This window comes from Pseudochaenichthys georgianus, chromosome 20 (assembly GCF_902827115.2).
Source record: "Pseudochaenichthys georgianus chromosome 20, fPseGeo1.2, whole genome shotgun sequence".
NCBI classification, from domain to species: Eukaryota; Metazoa; Chordata; class Actinopteri; order Perciformes; family Channichthyidae; genus Pseudochaenichthys; species Pseudochaenichthys georgianus.
In genome coordinates, this window is record NC_047522.1 from 23,510,241 (window position 1) to 23,531,560 (window position 21,320).

Genomic DNA, 21,320 nt, shown 5'->3' on the forward strand with positions numbered 1-21,320 from the left:
CGCTTTTTCGCCGAACTGAATTGTGGGTAGCAGAGCGGTCCGTCTCCGCCGTCTCCGGCGTCAGAAGTTGAACAATGTTCAACTTTAGCCAGCGCCAGCCAATCAAATCCGGTTTGGGAAAATCTGACAGCTCAAGCCGTAGCCAATCAAACCGCGTCTAAGCTGGGAGAGATATCCCGCCGTTCATTTCTATATTTCAAAAAAAGATGCAGGAGAAACTAATTATCGCCGTAGCAATCACCCGGTTTTGTATGACCAGACCCTCTTCACCTACCGGGACACAAACCGGAGGAACCAGGCATGGAGGGAGGTGGCAGAGACAGTGGGGGAAACTGGTAGGGTTTCGCCTGTTTGGGGAGTTTATATATATATTGCTCCCATAAAATCCCCGGGGGTTTTTGCTTTGTATGTCGGGGGCGGGAGATTCATGTGATTGGTTGTTGGTCGCGTTGCTTGAATAAAATCCCCAAGCTCCAGACACGCCCAGCTCCAAGCTTTTTTTGAAGCTGTAGTGTGGACGCTCCGTAACTGTGATGCATCAGTGAAACAATGTTTAATAGCTAAGATGGAAGGAAAAATAAACTCCTCTGATTGCTTTTATTGCCCGGCACACAGCGAGAGATAAACAGAGAGTGGTTTGCTCACTAGGGTCAACAACACATGTGCAAACGCAGCCTGGAGAAGCAGCACACACACACACACAATGGGGAGAGGGAAAGCAGATGTAAAGTACAGAACGGGGCAGTGGTTGTTTACTTTGACCGAGAACAAATCAAGCGCCGTTCGACCCCATCAACACGGTGTCCTAAAAGTGATGCTCGTTCACTCAAAACTTGTTTGTAGGGAACATACCGCTGCCTAATTGCAACTGCAAACACTCAACATGTGTTAACCTGCTGTGCATGCTCCTTGGTAATTTTGAATATGTCTATATGCAGCCACATCTGACGGTAAAGTGTTATTGCAAAGAAGTCACAACCCCTCTTTGTTTGTTGCAATCTGAGCTTCTCGATCCTTTGTTTTGGTAACCGGCGGCTGCATGTTTATTTAGTGCGAGTGAGACCCTGCCTTTGAAACGAATGGCGTTAAAGACACCAACAGACCCCCCACACATAGCATCGTAAAAGCATCATGGCAGGGTTCAGCCTTCAGCTGCACATTGGGTTACATGGATTGAGGTCGCTCTGCAGATAAAAACAATAGCTATTTACCTTTTTGTTAATAAGATAACTCCAACTAACGCAAGCCGTGTTCTGACCTCTTCACGTCATGGGCTGCTGCTGTTGTTAATCCCGTTGTGTCTTCAGCGGTCACTTTCTCAGGTGGGTTTGAATGTGGTGTTTAAGGGGATAGTCATATCTCTGGAGGAACTCTTCAACCAACGTTGCCTCAACAGAGCAGGCAAAAATAATTGCAGACTCTTCACACCCTGGACACTTCCTGTTTGCTCTTCTGCCCTCCGGTAGACGCTGCAGGTCAATCCAATCAAGGACAAACCGACTGAAAAACAGTTTCTACCCCAGAGCCATACGAGAACTGAACAGTTACAACTTCCAACTGCACTACTTTTTAATAGTTGTATTAACTTATTAACTGATCGACATCAGAGATGGAAAATATCATCCCTGTGTTTTTTATATTGTAAACTGTATTTAAATGATGTGCGGGCATGTATGCATGTTGGTATGGATGTGTGAGCATGTGTTTATGTGTGTATATGTTTATATAGATATATATTTATTCGTTTTATGTAGAAATGCACTGCGAGGATTGCTTTTTTAAATTTCGTTGTACCCGGTGCAATAACAATAAAGAAATTATATTCTATTCTATTCAAATGGTCAGGATCTGATTAAGAGATGTCATAGTTCTGCAGCTTACTGTCAAATCATCCTGACCAGCAAACTCTAATTGAATGGCCTTATAAAGATATCACCCTTTTCAAATGAAAGAAAAAACACGTAGGCCACAATATTGCCTCCAACATGCAAATTAGAGCGAAAGCATATTTTTGAAGGCGATAAAGGCGGCATTAAAAGGACAGTTAATACAAGGTTGCATCCTCTTCTCTTCAACCTACTGGGTTTCTTTTTAAGCCTTGTGGGTTTAACGCGGCCATCTAATGATGACGTTCAAACAAGAGGCCAGCAGACGTGGTCATTATGTGTAATTTTCACTGCCCACAAAAAGCAATTTTGCAAGCATGAAAATCACATGGTTTTGTAAATCTTCAGTCAATAAAACATCCTGCTCAAGTGTTTACGGTAGAATAATGTTTGTAGTCTGAGACAAAGGAAGGCAGACCGCCCGCCCACGATGAAGGTGAATTAATCCGTGGTTAATCTCTTTTTCCTTTTGTGGCCAGACTCTGGGTGGAATAAAAAATGTACTTGCTGTGCTTGTTAATGTGCCTCTTTGGTGTAAGTCTGAACGTGGGGTTGATGAAACCCCCACCCAGAAAACCCTAGACCACACCCCGGGCTGATGGTCTCGTAAGTGGGACCACGTAGACAGCATGACGTCAAGATAATTCCCAGGAAGACGATCTGATGTGGGGGAAAGCAGCGCTGCCCTCTCCATTGATCCAGACTAGTAATTTAACTTCTTGCCGAGGGATCAAAGCGTTCGGGGGTAAAAATAAAACCCATTGTTTAACAATCATAGTGCAGTTGTGGGTTTTCCACGCAAGGCTTAGGGGACCAAATGTCTAGGATTTGTGACTCACCAGGGCAATTGCAAAACCATCCGGGGGCACCGCCAAAAGAGGGTTGCTTCGGAAATAGAAGGACATCTAAGGTGTGTCCCGACCACACAGTTATGTCATGTTGGCTACGGTGTCCTCGAGCAGTCCACTAACACTTTACGGCCAAGAGGAGACCACGATGAAGTGGCATCTATGTCATTCAAGAAGTGTTGGCGTTATCAATATGCTGTTGAGGAAATGAAAAACGTATATGTCTTTCTTTATGTCCCCAAATGTTCAGTTTCCCCTGGAGTAACTTTTTTAAATACAATTTAAAACAACAACAGTGCTGGAGAAAGGGACCGATATTTAGACTGTGATACATCTGAATAAAGTTTCCATAAAACTAAAATAATGACGTTCCTTCGACTAAAACGAAACAACACGCTATTACTGTAAATGAAATCAAAGTATTAATGGCGGTCATTAAGACGGGTCAGTGAATGACAAGAGGAACAATTTCAGCCTTATTTTACCATGTGTCCCTTTTCCCTCCTCATCGGAAAAATTTAGTTGTACTCTAATATTTGCTTTCCTCTATAGTCTGCCTCCTTGATGAGTCATCTGTTATTTTAATTCCAGCTTAAATTAAATATAAAAAGTGCACAGTGTCTCCAAAACAGTGCTTCAAATAGAGGACGGTCGACTGATGTCACTGTTTATTCTTAAACTAAAGCGAGGACAGTGTGGGCTGGAGGAGTTTTATTTAGCTCTGAGATAATCCAACATTAAAAAAGCAGCGCCCACCACCTGCATCTGAGCATCCTTTTAAGGTTTGATAAACAGCAGTATTTAGCTGTGAGTTAATGTGTGCAGCAGTCCAAAGTCTGCTACCTTCTGCAGAAGGACTGAGGAGACGGGGTAATTATGCGCAGGTGTCCTGATCAGGTCTGAAAGTGCCATTTTGTCTCATTACATGTCATTCACTCACCCACACCACAGGCATCCAGGCCCGAATAATACAAAATAAAACATTGAGAGCTAAAACTAGTCTTTGCTGCTGCCTCAAAGAGGAGGAGAGGGAGACAGGTGAGGCTGGTTCAGGAGCCCAGACACACACACAAATGAACCAAAAACAAATAAATAAACAAGTTTCAGTGTTTTTTCATATTGGATATGGGATGTTATTGGTTATGGCCATGTTCTTATGATTTTATGATTATTTAAATGTATACGGTTCTGTTTCATGTGGGTGTAGTCTCTCTCTTTATTTCCCCCTCAAAGTGAACCAGATTGATGCATTTAAGTCCAACATTAAAAAAAAAATCTTACCGGGGGAGCATGCCCCCGGACCCCCCTATAGGATTTGAGGTCCACCCCCACTTAAAATATGTTCACATAGGTTCCTAAATAGATTTGCACATTTTTTTAAATAGTAACCCATCTCCATATGTTTATTTTTTGGTAGTAGATTTAGAGGGCTATCACTACGGGCAGCAACGCTGTAAATATTGACAAATAAATCCAGCAAAAAGGCACAAAAGACTGGTAGTGGCCTGGCTGGGTGTATAATTCCCGGCCTGACTTATTGTCCCAGTCCGGCCCTGCAGGCATCCCGGATTAAAATGTCATCAATGCGCTCGGTTCTTGTCACATTTCTTTGCAAATCTTGACTTGGAAAGATAAAAGATGACATGATGTCCTCATATTTATAGAGGCTTATCATCTGATGGGATATTAAACTGCTCCAAACTCTGGACATGTAGTCTGGGTGTAATCGAACCCAGAGCACACATCTATGGCCTTTCCACATGTTTGGTGGGTGTTCAGCCAGTGAGCTTAATTCTTACCACGCGCTGCCAACATGCGACCACTAACACTTATATTTTCCAGCTGTCGAGAGTTCCCGCTAACCCACGGGGTAAAAATGAAATGTTAGATGTGTGTCACCGAGTCGTGAAATTACACTTTCTTTAAGGTTTATTTTGAGTGCAAGCAAAAGTATTGATACTTTGGCCCAAGACTTAAAGAGGTCATTTTCTCCACTAACTTTAGAGTCAGTTAGATGCTGAATCGCTGTAAGCACAAGTCAAGGTCTTTATGCTGTGTTTTCTGGCGCTGGGTCTACATTCTGGAGGTTTATCAGGGCCTCTGGAAAATAAGTAATTCTTCTCATAAACTCTGGTTTCTGCATGTGATGTCATTCAGTAAAACAATCTGCTCACTGGCAGTCAGACGGGAATGGTTTTGCGCCGGGGGGCATGTCTGTTACGCCTAATAAGGACTGGGAGACACATATGAGACAAAGCATCGGTTTCAAGGCTGGATATACCGACACATGCAATGCAACCGTTGATGGAAGCTAAATGAAATGTTGGCTTTCTGTTTTCCTCTTCACTTCCCTCTCCTTTCGGTGTTTTCACCACCGAAAGGAAGCAGGACCAACGTCTGCAGCATCAGGTGCCACTTCAATATTCTGTCGTCGGTTAGAAGAGGGATGGTTTTTATTTTGTGCTGTGTGGAAAACGATGTGTAATTCCACTGGCAGAAACTTAAAGAGGCCCTATTCTGCTTTTTGCGGTTTTCCCTTTCCGGTAGTGTGTATCATTTATTTATATATACTATACACACCTGAACATCAGCAGGAGAGGACTCTTTAAAGTAGAGACACTACATACTGATATACACCTGAACATCAGCAGGAGAGGACTCTTTAAAGTAGAGACACTACATACTGGTATACACCTGAACATCAGCAGGAGAGGACTCTTTAAAGTAGAGACACTACATACTGATATACACCTGAACATCAGCAGGAGAGGACTCTTTAAAGTAGAGACGCTACATACTGATATCAACGTGAAAATGAGCAGAATAGGGCTTTAATTGAACGAAAATGTGAGTTGTAATTGAGAAAAATATGTTTATGAATATATGAATTAAACGAAATGTGATTTATGACACGCTAAAAGGAGCTTACAACTAAAAATGCTCACAACTCAATAATCTATATAATATTACGGTTTTTTTTAATTAAAGAGACATGCTGCTTCTGATACCTTAATGTTGTAGTGTGATTTGAAACTGAAGTGGTATTTCTACTTTAAATGATCTGAATGCATGATTTACTGCTCATACAAATCATATAATGCTAAATATCCATATACTGAAAAGAAAAAAACACTACAAAACAAATATCAAAATAACTTGTGTGAAAATATCGCATTTCAAATTGAATTGAAAACTGCATATTTTAGTTTTACGGCCCACTTCCCCTGATGAGTTTGAATGAAAAGTCTCTTATGAGCATGTAAAGGGGAGTACTGTTGGTCAGGGGGAGGGGAGCCTGGGGGAGGGCTGTGGAACAGTAAAGGGGGTGGAGGGAGGGTGGGGAGGTGGGAGGGGGGGGGGGGTTTAAATACAGCTGTGCTTAGTCACACTTTGCGCAGGACTTGCCTGTGTCAGGGTGAACACCGTTATCTCTCACCGGGAGCAGCCTCGCCGTAAAGGAACCCCACCTCGCAGAACTCAAACTCCCGGAGCTCAGCCTGAACTTCACATCCACTGGAGAGTTTTATTTCATTATTATTTTTTAATACCGCGAGAGCGCACATATCGAGCCTGCAGGGCTTTCTGGACGGTCACGCGCACTCTGTCCAGGAAACACACGCACAATAACAGACATGGAGTACCTCAAGTTTTGTTTTGTGTTTTCATGCTGGGTGAAGTTTGCACTTTGTGTCTTCTCTACTGATACTCCTCAAACTCCCGTGGCTATTCCTAAAGGTAAGACCGTCTGCGCAAACACACATATACTTTTACTTTAATCGGAGTTGTTTTTGTTGTGCATATGTAGGATTATATAATGTTGGAAAGTCGCATGAAGTTATCTGCTCTGGGCTCGAAGATGCGCATGTGGTATGCCTGTGGCTCCCTGCGCGTGAATCTGTCAAACGCTGTCGGTGCGTACAATTACAAGATGGTGAACCGTCTGCGGTTTCTCACAATCCTGATTTTATTAGTTTAACTTTGGCTGCGCGCAGCTCCGACTTCTATGCGTTGCATGGCAGGCTGTACAGTGTCAGAGATAAATAACCAACCGACTGGAGGCGAGACTTGGAGACTTCCACTTGTTGAATTTACACTTTAGCAACCATGCAATTATTTTTGGATGATTTCCTATGAATCAGAATACAAGGTTTTCTATTTGATTTGAAAAGCAAACACGCAATTACGTGCCTGAGAAAGCGAGATAATTGAAAGTTGATGCACAGCTGTAGAAACACTACATGTATCATATGTCACGGTTTTATTGACTTGTTGCCACGATGTCCCTGATACTAAATTACTCCAAATGACCCTAAAATCCTTTAAGTTAAACACATCTATTTATACAGTCACGTGGCGTCTTGTAAAGAGTTGCAAACAACAACTTAAGTGGGTACATGTGTGTGTGTTTAATACCAGTGTTGCTGTCATAAGTGCTGTGGGTTACATTTAGTCTCGAAATGTAGTGTTTTAATGGTGGATGTGGGGATGCTGGGGGAGGCAGGCTAAAGGGCACAACCGCTGCCTTCAGTCCCCACAGGTTGGTTTTGTCCTCTGGTCCACACACACACACACACACACACACACACACACACACACACACACACACACACACACACACACGCACACGCACACGCACACGCACACGCACACGCACACGCACACGCACACCCACACCCACACCCAGAGTGTCCTCATTAACTTTACAAGCGTCACAATGTTTGCCTGTGAAAGCTGTGTTAGTTCACCTGCATGGGGGGATTACTCAGGAGGTAAGAGTGATGCAGCGTGTTGGGATTTATACAGTAAACCCACTTAATCTCTAATGAATGGTATTCGAGGTATAAGGGAGGCTGTGGCTCAGTGGGGAGTGTGCTGAACTTCGAATAGCAAGTTCGAGTCCCGCTGCAGTCAGCATGTCGTTGTGTCCCTGAGACATTTCACCCCAAACTGCTCCTGTGGGGATTGTCCACAGTACTGAATGTATGTAAGTCGCTTTGGATAGAAGCGTCTAACAATGACATGTAATGTAATGTAATATCAGATATGACCATGCACACTTTATTATAATCAATTATTTTAATACGATTGTGCTTACATGTGTTCCTGCAGCTCTGCTATATTCCTTAAGATGTAACCAGGTGCCATACAGTATATACAAAGAACAGTTTTAAGTATATGAAGCACTGCCTTAACTCAAATAAAGATTGTTATAACTTGCCACGTTGATGAAATAGTAAAATGGCAGAAACAAGAGAAATTCAGAATGATTCATTTTTGTTGTAGAGAAAAAGAAGTCACATTTAATGTAAAATGTTCCCGTCTTATAATTCCAAAAGGAATATCATGCACGGACGCAAAACTGTGATCAAGCTTGGCCATTTCTTTATGTAAAAACAAGCGACTACTTCTACTCTACCAAAGGCCTTTTGATGCTTTAAAAAAAGGACTTGTGAGTATTCAATAAAACAGTTTGTGCAGGAAAACATTATAATAATAATAATAATAATTCCTTATATTTATTATAGCGCTTTTCCAGATGCTCAAAGCGCTTCACAAATACACATTACACATACATGCAATGGTCATGTACTGTTTCTACATTGATGCATTAAAGCACAAAGACCCAATTTCCAAACCCAAAGAGAAGTGTCTGACTGGGACATCATGATTAAACTCTAGTTCACCACTTATCTGCACTTCCTTGGAGTCTAATGGTGGACAGCAAGGCCCCAAAATGACTATCAATTATTCCACATGTCCAGATTTGTGTTGAATGCCACCTGTGCAAGTTAGTGTTGCTTCACACTTCCTTCAGATTCTCATACGCCTTCGCCAACTCCTCTCTGAAAACCACAACTGTATAGCACGGCTGCGAAAGGCTTGACTCAGCAGGAAAAAGGAGGCATGAGAGGGAAAGAAAGCCCTCTGCCCAGATCTCACCTCCGTGCACCTTGCCAGTCTGCGAGCAGCGGACGTGGCTTAGTCTGTCGGCTCGGAAAGTTACAAAAACTGGGCGGTGCAGACCCCCACTGCCCCGCCACCTGAAAGGAGCCTTTCACTCCCGACTGTGTGAACACTTCTGACAGGCTGTGCAGTAGGTTTACATGTTGCTCTTGTGGTGCGAGTGTAAACCACTGAGATGCTTTTAGGGTCTGCATTCCCTTAGTAACATAAAAACTATCAAATGATATTTAGAAATATGGTGATTACTAGCAGGATTAAAATGCTAGAAGAGACCTTTCCCAGAACTCACTGACGTGTCAACAGGGAGAATCTGAGAGAGAAGAGAAGGAAACTTGCATTCTGTATAATAGCGCTGTCTATGCCTATATCATTTCAGTCGAACAAACTAACAAACCCTGCTGGCAGCCCAAACATGCAATCAGGCCTCCGGACATTGTCACTGTGTCACCGCAGCGTTGGTACCGTGCCTCCTTTCAACCAAAGATGTCATTTGTGTCTCTTTTTCTGAGCCTTGTCTGAAGTATTCTGCCAACTATCAAATAGCCAAAATAAGGCCTGCAGGATATCAAGCGGAGAGTTCCCATGATGCAATATTGAAAACAGATGGCATTTGAGTAAGGTTATCGGGACTGTAGTTACAGTACAGCTATCTCATTGTGTTAGCGAGGCTTTCAGTGATGGATGTGCAACAGTGGGATTTAAGCAGCTGTTGATTTCTGGCAGGAGTGATACAGCGAGCAGGGTCTACTGGGAGAAGGATGTTAACCTTTCTTTTAGGTCGCATTATTAAAAAAGGGCCCTATTGTTCATATCGGTACGTAGTGTCTCTACTTTAAAGAGTCCTCTCCTGCTGATGTTCAGGTGTATATCAGTGTGTAGTGTCTCTACTTTAAAGAGTCCTCTCCTGCTGATGTTCAGGTGTATATCAGTATGTAGTGTCTCTACTTTAAAGAGTCCTCTCCTGCTGATGTTCAGGTGTATATCAGTATGTAGTGTCTCTACTTTAAAGAGTCCTCTCCTGCTGATGTTCAGGTGTATATCAGTATGTAGTGTCTCTACTTTAAAGAGTCCTCTCCTGCTGATGTTCAGGTGTATATCAGTGTGTAGTGTCTCTACTTTAAAGAGTCCTCTCCTGCTGATGTTCAGGTGTATATCAGTATGTAGTGTCTCTACTTTAAAGAGTCCTCTCCTGCTGATGTTCAGGTGTATATCAGTATGTAGTGTCTCTACTTTAAAGAGTCCTCTCCTGCTGATGTTCAGGTGTATATCAGTATGTAGTGTCTCTACTTTAAAGAGTCCTCTCCTGCTGATGTTCAGGTGTATATCAGTATGTAGTGTCTCTACTTTAAAGAGTCCTCTCCTGCTGATGTTCAGGTGTATATCAGTATGTAGTGTCTCTACTTTAAAGAGTCCTCTCCTGCTGATGTGCAGGTGTATATCAGTATGTAGTGTCTCTACTTTAAAGAGTCCTCTCCTGCTGATGTTCAGGTGTATATCAGTATGTAGTGTCTCTACTTTAAAGAGTCCTCTCCTGCTGATGTTCAGGTGTATATCAGTGTGTAGTGTCTCTACTTTAAAGAGTCCTCTCCTGCTGATGTTCAGGTGTATATCAGTATGTAGTGTCTCTACTTTAAAGAGTTCTCTCCTGCTGATGTTCAGGTGTATATCAGTATGTAGTGTCTCTACTTTAAAGAGTCCTCTCCTGCTGATGTTCAGGTGTATATCAGTATGTAGTGTCTCTACTTTAAAGAGTCCTCTCCTGCTGATGTGCAGGTGTATATCAGTATGTAGTGTCTCTACTTTAAAGAGTCCTCTCCTGCTGATGTTCAGGTGTATATCAGTGTGTAGTGTCTCTACTTTAAAGAGTCCTCTCCTGCTGATGTTCAGGTGTATATCAGTATGTAGTGTCTCTACTTTAAAGAGTCCTCTCCTGCTGATGTTCAGGTGTATATCAGTGTGTAGTGTCTCTACTTTAAAGAGTCCTCTCCTGCTGATGTTCAGGTGTATATCAGTATGTAGTGTCTCTACTTTAAAGAGTTCTCTCCTGCTGATGTTCAGGTGTATATCAGTATGTAGTGTCTCTACATGTCTCTATGCTTTAATGTTCAAAAAGCGCTTTATTTTTCTCATACTGCCTGTGCTGCAGCACCTCTTTTCACCCTCTGTCTGGAACCAGAGCCCAGTCTGCTCTGATTGGTTGGCTGGCCGGCTCTGTTGTGATTGGTCAACAGCTTAGAGATGTCCCGCCCCTTAGCCTCTCACGCACAATGTGTTGTAGCGCCATCCATATGTCACACAAAAATATAATAGGGCCTCTTTAAATATACAAACGTTGGGATATTTATTGCAATATTTAATTGTGACACCATTTTCGAAAATGGCTGTAAGACAATGAAAGGAGAGAAATAAGACAAGGACACTATTGCAGTAAAAAAAACAAGCTAACAATCATCAGAAGTAAAGGCAGGACCAACTCAGTAGCGCTGGACTGTTCCGATCAGAGGAAATGTAATCATTTCCCCCGACAGTAAACAGCATGCTATAAACTAGAACCAATTATCTGTTATTTCATAATAACTTACAGGTGATTTGGAAAAGAGCTATTCTTGAATCAAAAGGACGTGAGGACTAAATGGTTTCCTGGCTCAGTGCGGGTGACATCACGCCACATCCTAGGCAGAAGGACCTGCGGTTGGACATGTGTCGTTAAAGACAGGCTGTTTCTTTTTTTGTTGTGATGGAAACGGTGCGTTGTGTCTATTATAGAAAATAACCCTCATTTGAAATAATGACTGTGAGCACTAAGTGTTCTGGTACCTTTTGTATCTCTAATTTCAGGACTTAAGCTAATAAAAAACACGTGGAGTTAACACCTAGCAGGAGGTAAATGTCGACGGGTCGAGATGCCTCTGAATTCTGGCTTTCAGTTATCAAAAGAGCTATTTCTGAGCTGAAGCTGCTTGTAGTTATATTAAACACTAATGCATTTTAAAGCTGGAAAATCTTAAGAAGTAATTGAAGGTTGGGGAGCACGCTATGTTTAGCTCAGGGCTGAGAGTTGGTTGGATGGCGGAGTTACGAGTAGAGCAGTCAAATAGGATAACAGGAATACAAAACGGGAGATGTATAGATTTTCTTATCCATTAAATCCATCCTTTATTGATTCGGTCTTATAGACACATCCACAGATGGGTTTTAGATGTCTTTGTGCAGATCTCAGACATAAAGCTACCAGTGTACTTCAACATGTCTGCTTCCTGGATCTATCCACCAGATGTGAGGGGGGACTATGTAATGTGCAACACTATGACCTCCTTCCTGGAGGGACGGTCTGACAATGTGCCTTATTTTTAATAACAGTATTAAATCCCTGTTTAGCCGTACGCCCAACAACTGTCCCGTTGTTGTTTTCAATGGAACATCTTTTAACACCCAACAAGTTTAGCACCAAAGGGTAGACAGATTAAACACATTTCACCAAAACAAGAGCCGTAAGAGAACATTAGATTTATATTCACCAGGTGTCCATGAACAGGACTCCAAATGGATAATGAGGATGCTCCATCACAGCTGGAGAAGCAGCTGTTTGCTATTACAGAAATGAAGCTCTGTGGCCAACACATTTATGATACTAAATGAGTGTCTAGCAGGATTATCTCCACTCGACTAATCCAAGTAATGAAGCCATTTCTTTGCCATGTAGTAAAGTATCAGCAAATGCAGCGTTAACGTACCCTTCACCGTACACAAGAACATGACACTTGCCCTTTTATACTGTATTTAGCAAAAGTGGATGTGAATAACTCTTCGCAGGTCTTTGTGGATAGGGATAAGCTATATATTTGTCTCTGCTTACACACTGACTTCTTCAAAATGCTTCTGTGTTTCCTTCTTCATTACATTACATTTAGCTGACGCCTTTATCCAAAGCGACTTACAATAAGTACATTCGACCAGGAAGACACAACCTTGAAGAAAATAGAATCATATAAGTACATCAGGTTTCATAGAGCCAAGCATTTCAAGTGCTACTCAACTGGCTATAGATAAGCCAGCCCTTTATTAGTATATAAGTGCTCTGTTAGCAGTTCTTTGTTAGTAATTCTATCGCTCGAAGTGGAGTCGAAAGAGATGAGTTTTCAGTTTGCGCCGGAAGGTGTGTAAGCTTTCTGCTGTCCTGATGTCAATGGGGAGCTCATTCCTCCATCTTGGAGCCAGGATAGCAAACCCACGTGTTTTCGCTGATGGGAACTTGGGTCCCGCTCTTCAGCTGTGTTTCCTCCCCCCAGTGTCAGTAGCCTCTGAATTTCTATCCACCAGGGCGTGCAATGATTTTGCCTCCTTTTTCACTGACAAAATTCAGAAAATCAGACAAGCAGTCAGGCCTATGTATCAGGTACAGCAAATGTGTTGTCTCTGTGTCCACTTAACATCAATTCAGACACCATGACACAATTCCATCAGATTAATAATAAAAACCTAGAGGACATTATACAACTTCTGAAGTCCTCCTCCTGCTGCCTTGATATTATTCCAACAGGATTTTTCAAAGATGTTTTGCCTTGCATGGCCTCAGATCTACTTCATATAGTAAACAAATCTCTTCACTCAGGTATTTTTCCACAGGCCCTGAAAACTGCAGTCATTAAACCGCTCTTAAAAAAGAATAATCTAGACGCTTCAGTAATGAACAATTACAGGCCCATATCAAACCTGCCATTTCTAGGTACAATCATTGAAAAAGTTGTTTTTCAACAGTTGAGTAATTTCTTGCATTTAAATAACTGTTTTGATGTGTTCCAGTCAGGCTTTCGTCCAAACCACAGCACTGAGACTGCTCTTGTAAAGGTCTTTAATGACATCCACTTAAACACAGATAGTGGCAGAACTTCAGTGTTAGTATTATTAGATCTCAGTGCTGCGTTTGACACTGTTGACCACAGCATATTACTGGACCGACTGGAAAACTGGGTGGGACTTTCGGAAACAGTTCTAAATTGGTTTGAATCCTACTTAAAGGACAGAAACAACTTTGTTTCTATTGGTAAATACACATCTGAGTTGACAAATATGACATGTGGGGTTCCTCAAGGCTCCATCTTGGGGCCTCTTCTCTTTAACATCTACATGCTACCACTGGCTCAGATAATGAAGAACAACAAAATAAGTTACCATAGCTATGCAGATGACACACACATTTACATAACCATTTTACCAGGAGACTATGCTCCAATTCAAACACTGAGTAAGTGCATTGAACAAATCAATGACTGGATGTGTCAGAACTTTCTCCAATTAAACAAAGATAAAACTGAGGTAATGGTTTTTGGAGCCAAGGCAGAACGTATAAAAGTTAGCGCTGAGCTTCAGTCTGCAATGTTCAAACCAACAGATAAAGCCAGAAATCTAGGTGTAGTCATGGACTCTGACCTGAGTTTCAACAGTCACATTAAAACAGTTACTAAATCAGCCTGCTATCACCTAAAGAACATATCTAGGATTAAAAGACTAATGTCACAGCAGGATTTGGAGAAACTTGTCCATGCCTTTATCTTCAGTAGACTGGACTACTGCAATGGTGTCTTCACATGTCTCACTAAAATATCTATTAGGAAGCTGCAGCTGATTCAGAACGCCGCTGCTCGAGTCCTCACTGACACTAAGAAAGTGGATCACATCACTCCTGTTCTGAAGTCTTTACGCTGGCTTCCTGTGTGTCAAAGAATAGATTTCAAAATACTGCTGCTGGTTTATAAAGCACTGAATGGTTTAGGCCCAAAATACATTTCTGATCTGCTAAATGATGAACCATCAATATCTCTCAGGTCTTCAGGGACTGGTCAGCTTTCTGTCCCCAGAGTCAGAACTACACATGGAGAAGCAGCGTTCAGTTATTATGCTCCAAATATCTGGAACAAACTCCCAGAAACCTGCAGGTCCGCTGCAACTCTGACTACTTTTAAATCCAGGCTGAAGACTTTTCTTTTTGTCGCTGCTTTTAATTGAACTATTCACATCTTAAACTGCACTGTAACTTGTATCCATGTATTTTTTCTTTTAATGTTTCTTTTATTATCTTTTCTTTTTAATGACTGATTTTAAATGCCATTTTCTTAATGTCTTACATTTTTTGTAAAGCACTTTGAATGGCCTTGTGTTAAAGTGCTATATAAATAAACTTGCCTTGCCTTGCCTTGTTGTGTAATAAATAGTACACTGACTATTTTGCTTTTTTCACTCTAATCTCCTAAAGTGTTTCATTTACTCACTCAGGCGGCCAATGTTGACATAAATCATGCATTACAAACCAACAGATTACACAATGATTGTATCTTTAATAAATGTCCTCTGAGGCAAGGCAGGAGTTAGGAATTCTACAACATTCCCTTTTGGAGAAAACAGTCACCAGGATGGGAAGGGTGTTTGCTACGTTATATAAAACAATGAGGGGTGTCAGCTGCATAATGGGCTGAAATGTTGGCACAGCTCCAAGGCTCCTGCCCGGCTATGAAGGTTACATTCCTGAGTCTGTTACACTCTACAATCTCTTACCACTCTACATGTACCCTGACGATTCCCCTTTCCCGATCTCAGTTCAACGACTTGAGTTAAAATCACATTTCATATGATAGGGGGTGACTTTCAGGAGTGTGCACATCCTCGGGCAAATTCCAAGTTCAGGCATGGCCCATTGGAAGAAAAGCACAATCAATCATAACTGTGCGAACCATGCAAGTATAAATCATGTCCGATTAGATATTCCCGGAAAGGAATGTAACGCTTTAAGGGACCCTATTGTGCTCTTTTTCATGTTGATATCCGTATGTAGTGTCTCTACTTTAAAGAGTCCTCTCCTGCTGATGTGCAGGTGTATATCAGTATGTAGTGTCTCTACTTTAAAGAGTCCTCTCCTGCTGGTGTTCAGGTGTATATCAGTATGTAGTGTCTCTACTTTAAAGAGTCCTCTCCTGCTGATGTTAAGGTGTATATCAGTATGTAGTGTCTCTACTTTAAAGAGTCCTCTCCTGCTGATGTTCAGGTGTATATCAGTATGTAGTGTCTCTACTTTAAAGAGTCCTCTCCTGCTGATGTTAAGGTGTATATCAGTATGTAGTGTCTCTACTTTAAAGAGTCCTCTCCTGCTGATGTTCAGGTGTATATCAGTATGTAGTGTCTCTACTTTAAAGAGTCCTCTCCTGCTGATGTTCAGGTGTATATCAGTATGGAGTGTCTCTACTTTAAAGAGTCCTCTCCTGCTGATGTTCAGGTGTATATCAGTATGTAGTGTCTCTACTTTAAAGAGTCCTCTCCTGCTGATGTTCAGGTGTATATCAGTATGGAGTGTCTCTACTTTAAAGAGTCCTCTCCTGCTGATGTTCAGGTGTATATCAGTATGTAGTGTCTCTACTTTAAAGAGTCCTCTCCTGCTGATGTTCAGGTGTATATCAGTATGTAGTGTCTCTACTTTAAAGAGTCCTCTCCTGCTGATGTTCAGGTGTATATCAGTATGTAGTGTCTCTACTTTAAAGAGTCCTCTCCTGCTGATGTTCAGGTGTATATCAGTGTGTAGTGTCTCTACTTTAAAGAGTCCTCTCCCGCTGATGTTCAGGTGTATATCAGTATGTAGTGTCTCTACTTTAAAGAGTCCTCTCCCGCTGATGTTCAGGTGTATATCAGTATGTAGTGTCTCTACATGTCTCCATGCTTTAATGTTCAAAAAGCATCTGCAGCATGTCTTTTCACCCTCTGACTGAAACCAGAGCCCAGTCTGCTCTGATTGGTTAGCTGGCCGGCTCTGTTGTGATTGGTCAACCGCTTAGAGATGTCCCTCCCCTTAGCCTATCACACCCTACTCATGCACAAAAACCTATATAACACACTACAGGAAAAGGTAAAATCCCAAAACCATATTGGGGCCTCTTTAACTGAACTTTGCCGGACAACTTTCTATAAACTGTTTACTGAGATGACCAAAATGGAAAGAGTCGCGGTTCCCTGTCCAGAACCGTCTCGTCAAAGAGGAAAGATCCTGTTATCCTTCAGCTCAAGGCCGGGGAATATTCCCATGGTACCACTTTCCTCTCTGGAAGAAATGCTTACTCAAGCTTCGCCCGAGCCAGCGAGTCAGAGATTTTGCTCATCGAAGTGTGAAAGTGTACCGAGACGGCCGGTCCCATGTGGTTCAGAGAAACGGTGCCTTTCGTGGAGAGGAGTTACAGCAGCAGTTTGAGCTCCTCTCCTCCTGTGGGCTGTTCGTACCGTCCCGACATGAGACGGTTTACTCTGACGAGACACTCATCCTCCATAATCACGGCTGCCTTAAAAACCTCTCCCTTTTCAGAGCAGCCATCTGTGTCGCTTCCTTATCAGAGGGATTAGAACTTGATAATTAGCCCGGTTCTAAACTGTGTATTTAAATGTGAAAGTATGTGTTCTTCTGTTATTAAGAAGAGAATCTAAATATGAAGTCAAAGCAGCCCCCAGTTGAACATGATATGAAAACAGATGTATGGCCTTGGTTTGAAATATATTAGCAGATGATTGCTCCCTAGGTACGTTGTGTTTAGAGAACATATCAAAAATACCTAGCCAAGGTTTCCAGCCTTAGTTCACATGAGGCCGAAACGCTGTGGATGGAAAAACAACTTTGATGTAAGAAATAAAAGTGCGGTGGTGGTGGTTAGCGTCGACAGACTGTACTTAACTGGGAGCATGCTTGATTGGATGCACTCATGTGGCCTGCATGTTTACGACAGGAGGAAGAGGAGGAGGTTCTGAAAGGTCACAAAGTCAGCGAGGGGTAAATCGTGTGAGCCGTTTCCTCCTGACAGCAAACGCGTCCCTGACATCGAGTACAAGTCAGATTTACTGTGTTCAACGGGTGTGCAAGACAAAGGCAGAATCCCAGCTTCTTATGTGTAGGAAGTCTTGAAAATATAATCAGAATAGGGTTCGAAGCAGGCAGCTGCGAGTTCATTGCAAAGAGAAATATAAAACATATGTCCTGGGATTTTCACAGCATTACGAAATATAGATTTCTTTCCATGACGCCTACAAATATTGCCAAGAAATCCCAGCAGGAAATTCCTAAGAATACTCTGTTAGAACTGCTTACTTGACCGTTAAATCACACAGATACCCTCCACCCACACATATTAAATTAAAGAGGCTGTTTCCAACTATTTCCTTTACTTTACAAAAACAAAAATCAATCAATATTCTGTGATTGGTCAGAAAATGTGAATCCCAGATGCTAACCCTTGCACTGGGTCATCATCCCAAGCTAAGAACAAGAACATGGACACACCTGGTCCTCAGACTCCCCTCCCTCCAGCTTAATCTAAATCCCAGGTTTCTCTGAATCTGCCAATTCCTTCGCGATGGCTCACCTGATGCTGTAAGGATCGAGGCAGACAGACTGACCCGTAACAGAACCTCTGTGTCGGAGAAGACCTGGAAAGGCTATTAAAGTGACGACAGGGCCACAGGCTAGACGGGATGAGACCATGACTAAGTCTCATTGACTGGAAATGAATGGAAACGATCTGTCGGGAGGCTGCCGGTAATATACTTAAGTTTGACGAGTGGGTGGGAGGTGGATTATGATTATTCTGGCAACACAATTATTAAGAAACTGTTCTTGCACGCTCAGGCTTTGTTCAATGTCCTTCTTCGGTGTTGGAATTAAGAAGAAAATACAGTGGACGTTCGAAAAGTAAATTCAAGCCCAACTTTTTTTTTAATCAGATGTCCATTTCTAGGAGACATCCATATCCACTCTGCTACTTCCCCTTGCAATGGCCACCACAGAGGTTTTCATGTCCGCTCTGCAAGCTGTCGTGATGGAACTGTACCGGATGGAAAGGGACGTCACATAATCTCTCCTTAAATCGTTATATTCCCAGTAATATTACTAACCAATGAACACCACAACACTTTCAAATCTCCACAAGTGAAACGATAAAGAAATGCCAATCTGTGTATTCCAGCGTTTTAACGGTGTACACATTGCACGCTTTATGGCCTCTGTCACACTTCCAACGCGTCTTGCCAATGTCCAATAAGTCCTTTACGAGGGTTCGGTGACACACACTGCTGCATATTAAATGGAGAGCAGATTGGCTCTGGAAACAATAAAAAGTAGGATTAGTATTGAAGTGGTTCAATAAAGAAATATTCAAATGTCATTGGCTTTTTGTTGGCCTGCACAGAACTGCATTTTGCTCAATGGTGATGAACCAGTTTGATTCTCGAGAGATCAGAGGACGTCCCTCCGTGGCTCACTCAGATGCTGCTTTCTAATCAAGGCTACTCCCAGTTGGTTTGAGAAACAAACCAGTACAAGAGGAAGCTAGCTTAGTGGGTGTAATCTGCCTCTCTGTAGCTTCACATGAGGCTATGGTGCTAATCTGTACTTGGTCTACCCTTTGTCAAACCTCAGATGTCAGCACTCAGCTTTGTGGATGTTCTTCTGACCAAAGAAGAGGAACAATTATTTGGTCAGAGTTTAAAAAAGTAGTTCTTCTTTTGAACGAGATCAAAACGGCAGTCGTTCCTAATTTGAGATGTAGGTTTGGACTGTTAAACCAAACGGCTGCCGGTTTGTTGACATAGGTCTGAGGTCTACAAGGAACTCGTCCACAGAATAGGGACTCTCAAGACTTGTATACACTAACCGTATTTCGGTGGATACCCTTCGATGTAAATCATTTCATTTCACAAACTAACATGTCACCGTTTCCAGCTGCACGAGTATCTCCGCACATCCCTATAATTTGGTCGGCAAAAGATATGTGATGACTTTCTGAAACCCATAAATACGTTTGTGGAAATGTTTTTCTTTTGTTTGCAGAGAAATTGCTGGTTCTAACCGTCGCAACAAAGGAAACAGACGGATTCCTCCGCTTCATGAAGTCCGCAAACTACTTCAAGTACAATGTGAAGGTAAGATTCTAATATTACACCCAGCGAGTGTCCCGGCTAACGAGGCTGCTCTCTCACATAGACACACACCCAGACCAGCCAAATGTTTTTATCCCACACTTCCCAAGATTGATTAGGCCTTTAAAGGAAACGATGAAGCTGCAAAAGCATCCATCTTAAAGGGATACTCCCCGACGTGGGTCCAGAATTCCCTTCTGAGGTTGAAACCAGCGGTTTGCTCGGTCCTCTGCTTCTCTGTGTGAGCCCGCAGTAATCTAACTCCTGCAGGCGCTCACTTCAAGCTACTTTTCTAGCCCTCATTAGCCGACTTTTCGAAATGAGACTTAAGCTTGTCCACTTCCTGTTATGCTTTGCTTGATTATATTGCCTCTCCAGGCGTGGTGTGTCTCATCTTCGTCCAGAAAAACCAATGAGAGCAAATTATTTCTGATGTAGAGCTTTTTTCCGTTTACTGTTGAGATAGTGCGGTTCTGTTTTTTGGCAGCACTGACACACAAGCTTATGAAATGTTTAGCCCTGGTTCAAAAGGGTAACATAATTGCCTTATTTTCCACAGCTCTAGATGTTGTATCGAGAAGATGGGTGGAACATGTCTCCCCGCTGTCAGAATGTGATTTTTAGAGATTAAAACATATTTCCTGCCTCAGGTGTTGGGAATGGGAGAGCCGTGGAAAGGTGGAGACGTGGGCCGTTCTATTGGTGGAGGGCAAAAAGTCAGACTGTTGAAGGAGGCCATGGAGGCGCTCGCTGACCAGGAGGATCTGGTTGTCCTTACCGTGGACAGGTACGTTGACAACATGAGAAGCTCTCTACGGAGGGAACACAGGGATGTTAGCCGTTGCAGAGGATTTACATGCACAACATCCTAAATAAACACACTTCAGGAAAGGGAAAGCCCCAAAAAGCATAACAGGGCGCCTTTAAATTGCCGTGGGCTGAAAGGTGCTGAATAAATAAACTTGCCTTTAAAGACAGACATTCCTAAGCCTATCTGTTCACCTTGTTCTGATGTAGTGTGTGTGTGTGTGTGTGTGTGTGTGTGTGTGTGTGTGTGTGTGTGTGTGTGTGTGTGTGTGTGTGTGTGTGTGTGTGTGTGTGTGTGTGTGTGTGTGTGTGTGTGTCGGTGTCTGTCGGTGTCTGTCTGTCTGTGTGTGTGTGTGTGTGTGTGTGTGTGTGTGTGTGTGTGTGTGTGTGTGTGTGTGTCTGTCTATCTGTCGGGGTGTGCGTGTGTGTCTGTCGGTGTGTGTGTGTGTGTGCGTGTGTGTCTGTCTATCTGTCGGTGTGTGCGTGTGTGTCTGTCGGCGTGTGTGTGCGTCTGTCTATCTGTCGGTATGTGTGTGCGTGTGTGTGTCTGTCTATCTGTCGGCGTGTTTGTGTCTGTCGGTGTGTGTGTGCGCGTGTGTGTCTGGCTGTCGGTGTGTGTGTGTGCGCGTGTGTGTCTGTCTGTGTGTGTGTGTGTCTGTCTGTCGGTGTGTGTGTGTGTGTGTGTGTGTGTGTGTGTGTGTGTGTGTGTGTGTGTGTGTGTGTGTGGTGTGTGTGTGTGTGTGTGTGCGCGTGTGTGTCTGTCGGTGTGTGTGTGTGTGTGTGTGTGTGTGTGTGTGTGTGTGTGTGTGTGTGTGTGTGTGTGTGTGTGTGTGTGTGTGTGTGTCTGTCTATCTGTCGGGGTGTGCGTGTGTGT

The 21,320-nt window shown here is 42.7% G+C and overlaps 1 protein-coding gene across 2 annotated transcripts in view; it reads left to right on the top strand.

Moving 5' to 3' along the window:
* Positions 1-6,130: 6,130 nt before the first annotated feature.
* plod2 (procollagen-lysine, 2-oxoglutarate 5-dioxygenase 2) overlaps positions 6,131-21,320 on the top strand; it is a 33,646-nt gene continuing 18,456 nt past the window's right edge. For both annotated transcript variants that reach the window (XM_034108614.2, XM_034108615.2), the window contains exons 1-3: positions 6,131-6,469; positions 19,551-19,642; positions 20,290-20,426. In XM_034108614.2, the coding sequence (XP_033964505.1) occupies positions 6,367-6,469; positions 19,551-19,642; positions 20,290-20,426 (332 nt within the window). In that variant the 5' untranslated portion in view covers positions 6,131-6,366. The remainder of the gene's footprint in view (positions 6,470-19,550; positions 19,643-20,289; positions 20,427-21,320) is intronic.